General features: G+C 49.1%; 1 protein-coding gene across 1 annotated transcript in view; it reads left to right on the top strand.

The window, feature by feature from the left end:
- Window positions 1-348: 348 nt before the first annotated feature.
- SLC35A2 (solute carrier family 35 member A2) overlaps window positions 349-4,103 on the top strand; it is an 11,978-nt gene continuing 8,223 nt past the window's right edge. Inside the window, exons 1-2 of the mRNA XM_077752955.1 lie at window positions 349-615; window positions 1,902-2,084. Of these exons, the coding sequence (XP_077609081.1) occupies window positions 525-615; window positions 1,902-2,084 (274 nt within the window). The 5' untranslated portion in view covers window positions 349-524. The remainder of the gene's footprint in view (window positions 616-1,901; window positions 2,085-4,103) is intronic.

The raw sequence follows: 4,103 nt of genomic DNA, 5'->3' as shown, positions 1-4,103 counted from the left end.
CTGACTGTCGCCTGCCCCGCCCCCTCAGTCTCATTTTCCTCCCAGATGCCCCCGGGGCTCTGCGGGAGGCGGGACCTCGCCGAGAGGCGGGGGACAGGGGAACTTCTGTCCAACCAGGAAGGACCCAGGAGTTTTGATGCGGAAAGGGAGGTATCTTCTCATAGAACGTGCCAATAAAGAGCCAACATAGAAGAGCTTCAGCTGAACCAATGAGAGGGGGACACTGGATGGGCGGGTGATCTGGAAAGCGGGATCAATGAAGATGAGGGCGGGTCTAGTAACGGGGATGAGCCAATGAGACTCTGTAGAGACGTCAAGAGGCTGAGCCGGCCGCCTGNTTCTGAAGAAATCTGGAAACCCCCAGGCCGCGGTCTTAGATGTACTGTTCGGGAGCGAACGAGGAAAGCCCTTGCTCTGGCCAGCCCCTCACTCGCCCCACCTCCGCCCGAGAAGCCCGGAAACGGAAGTGAGGGACACGGAAGTGGCCTGCTGTTGCCGAGGGGACAGGCCAGGCAGATGCCAACATGGCAGCGGTTGGATCTGGCGGTTCCACCGCGGCGGCTGGGCCAGGAGCGGTCTCCGCGGGGGCGTTGGAGTCTGGGACTGCGAGTGCGGGTGAGACAGATTGTGACTGAACAGGCGGCGNAATTCTGAGGGTGGGAAAGTTCTTATTGAAGAGAGGCTATTCTGAAGGTGGTGGTTTCTTCCTTATAAAGGGATAGGGGCTATTGTGAGTTAGGGTGGGGCGAGTCTTTCCTTACACAACTTAGAGAGTCCATTTTGAGGATTGGTATGTCTGTCAGAAGGGGAGATAACCGTTCGGGGGCGGGGGGGTCCCTTCCTAGTGGAGGTAGAGTTCATTGTAAGTTGGAATGGGAGGGTCCTTCCTCATATGGCAGAGAAAAGACGTTGTAAGGGTGCAGGGCCCTTCTTTATAGCGGGGAGATTCGTTGTGAGTGTGAGTAGAACAAGGAATGATACCTTGGCTTGAGGTAGGGGTGTGGTGGTGGGAGGATGACTGGACCATGTGGAGTATAGGGAGATATTTCCCTATGTCCTCGAGGGAACCAGACTATTCTTGGTGCAGTAACCATTTATTATTATGGGATTCAATCCTAAGGACTTTGGAGGAATTATTTCTTATGTTTATGAAACCATTCTGGGTCAGGTGGACTCTGGTGGTCATAGAAGGTAGGAGTTGGAGAGACCATTCTTTGTGTAAGGCGATGGAAGAATATTTTAGATGGGAGAAAGACCCCATAAAAATAATATTTTAGATGGGAGAAAGACCATGTGGAATATAGGGAGTATAGGGGTGGACATGCCTTATGCAGTGGTCCCTGTATTGAGGGATCATACTTTACATAAGACACCCTCTTATTAAATAGAAGCATCATTTCATATAAGTCTTTGGTTTGCTCATCCATAGAATGGAATTCTTGTAGCTCATTCAGAGATCACAGCGCTCTATGGGTCTGTGGAGGTAATGCATATAAAATCCTTTAGCCCAGGGGTAGGCAGATGGTCAGCACTCAGATGCTGAGAATGGAGTTGGTATTCTGTCTGAGGGTGAGTTGCTTCTCACAGAGGAGGGGGAGAGGGGGCCGGAGTGTGTCCAGCACCTGCCTCAGCCATTTCCTGACACCTCAGCAAGGATTCCAGGTATGGGCTGGACAGGGCGAGGCCCGTTTCTCCCTTTGTGGCTCTTCCTGCCTGTTGAGGCAGTAGAAGTAGATGGGAGTCATACCCTCATTGGGTCAGGAGAGGGAGGCAGAGGGAGGAAGTGGCAAGTGGCTAGCAGGATCCTGGTTGAGAAAGGAGTGAGGGGGAAGGCGGTGGTGTGGCTGTGCCCCAACAGCTTCTGATCCCTTCTTCCCCCTTGCCCATTCCATTCCCCACAGCTCACCGGCGCCTCAAATACATATCCCTAGCAGTGCTGGTGGTCCAGAATGCCTCCCTCATCCTCAGCATCCGCTACGCCCGCACACTGCCTGGGGACCGCTTCTTTGCCACCACTGCTGTGGTCATGGCCGAAGTGCTCAAAGGTCTCACCTGCCTGCTGCTGCTCTTCGCACAGAAGAGGGGTATGAGCCAGAAGGGGGGCACTGCACACGGGGGTTGGCGAGTGGGACTGTGTGTGTGTACCCACCCCCACAGGGAGGGTTTGCTGGAGGAGTATCATTGCGTCAGTGAAGCTGCCTGGAGAGTGTGTATGTGTAGCTAAGTGACCTTCTCTCTCCAGGTATGAGTAGCTGCACCCACACTTTTATGCCCCTAACCCCCTGGGAGCTGGCCTGTGGAGACTGTAGGAGTGAGATCATCTGTGCCCATAAGGTTTCAGGTGACCATTACATGGTGATTCGTTTATCTGCCTTTAACTTTGCATTATGGATAATTTTAAACATATACAGAATCGAGATAATAATAAAATGCCCATGTGCCCGTCACCCAGATTCATCAAGTGTCAACTCATGACCACTCTGCCATTAAACAGCACCAGTGATTATCCACTCACTTCCAGTCTACATGTCTGCCCACGTACCCACCCTCTGCCTTATTATACTACAGTATATCCCACATGAAGCAAGTATTATTTTGCAGTAAATCCCCCCTTAACAATCTTGAATAGATATTTTGGTACATTAAAAAAATTATTGGGGCACCTGGGTGGCTCAGTCGGTTAGGTGTCCGACTTCAGCTCAGGTCATGAAGGTCCGACTTCAGCTCACAGTCTGTGGGTTCGAGCCCCGCGTCGGGCTCTGTGCTGACAGCTCAGAGCCTGGAGCCTGCTTCAGATTCTGTGTCTCTCTCTCTCTGCCCCTCCCCTGCTCGCTTTCTGTCTCTGTCTCTCAAAGTAAAGACATACAAATTTTTTTAAATATTGCAATATCTAAAAATCATACACCAGAAAATTAATTTTTAAAGTTAATAAAATAATCACATATCCAGTCAAGCATTCACATTTATAATGGCTTCTCAAATATCCTAACAGGTGTTAAGAATTTGTTTCAATCAGGTTTAAATAAGGTCAGTGTCTTGCAGTTGGTTGATGGCTTCTAGGTCTCTTTACCTCAGGTGTCCCCTCCAGCTCTTTTTGATCTGCAGTTAACTTGTTAAAGAGAGCAGGTCGTAGGTCTTATAGACTTTGGGTGGCCTGGATTTTGCTGGCTGCCTCCCTGTTGTATCATTTAACATGTTCTTTAATCCTCTGTATTCCCTATAAGTTGGATTTATCTAGTAATTTAAACACCTCCCTAAAGACCTCCTTTTATAAATTTTTTTTAATGTTTATTTATTTTTGAGAGACAGAGAGACAGAGTGCGAGCAGGGCAAAGGCAAAGAGAGAAGGAGACACAGAAACCAAAGCAAGCTCCAGGCTCTGAGCTGTCAGCACAGAACCCGACCTGGGGCTCGAACTCACAAACTGCGAAATCATGACCTGAGTCAAAGTCGGCCGCTTAACCAACTGAGCCACCCAGCCCCAAGACCTCCTTTAAAAGGTTGCCAATCATTTCTCTATAAAGGCCTTGCCTGTGTAAAGGATATAAATGTATGATCTAGCTCTGCCCTCAGTATTTTTTTAGTTGTTTTAAGTTTATTTATTTATTTTGAGAGAGACAAACAGAGCACATGCGTCGTGGAGGGGCAGAGAAAGAGGGAGAGAGAAAGAATCCCAAGCAGGCTCCATGCTGTCAGTGCAAAGCCCAATGCGGGGCTCGAACTCNTATTAACATATAAAATATGTGTTAATTTACTATGTTATTGGTAAGGCTTCCAGTCAATAGTAGGCTGTTGGAGTTAAGTTTGGGGGAAATCAAAAGTTATACGTGGATTTAAAAAAAATTGTTTTTTAATTTTTATTTTTGAGAGAGAGACAGAGTACAAGTGGGGGAGGGGCAGAGAGAGAGGGAGACACGAATCCAAAGCAGGTCCCAGGCTCTGAGCTGTCAGCACAGAGCTGTACATGGAGCTCGAACCCAGGAACTGTGAGATCATGACCCGAGCTGAAGTCAAGAGCCGGACACTTAACCAGCTGAGCCACCCAGGCACCCCTCAGCCCTCCGTATTTACACTGAAGAAAACATTCTTGCCCACTCCCTAGC

The sequence above is a fragment of the Crocuta crocuta genome, unplaced genomic scaffold, assembly GCF_008692635.1.
Source record: "Crocuta crocuta isolate KB4526 unplaced genomic scaffold, BGI_CrCroc_1.0 scaffold943, whole genome shotgun sequence".
NCBI classification, from domain to species: Eukaryota; Metazoa; Chordata; class Mammalia; order Carnivora; family Hyaenidae; genus Crocuta; species Crocuta crocuta.
The sequence above is the reverse complement of the archived record's forward strand: the minus strand, read 5'-3'. Positions and strand labels throughout refer to the sequence as shown.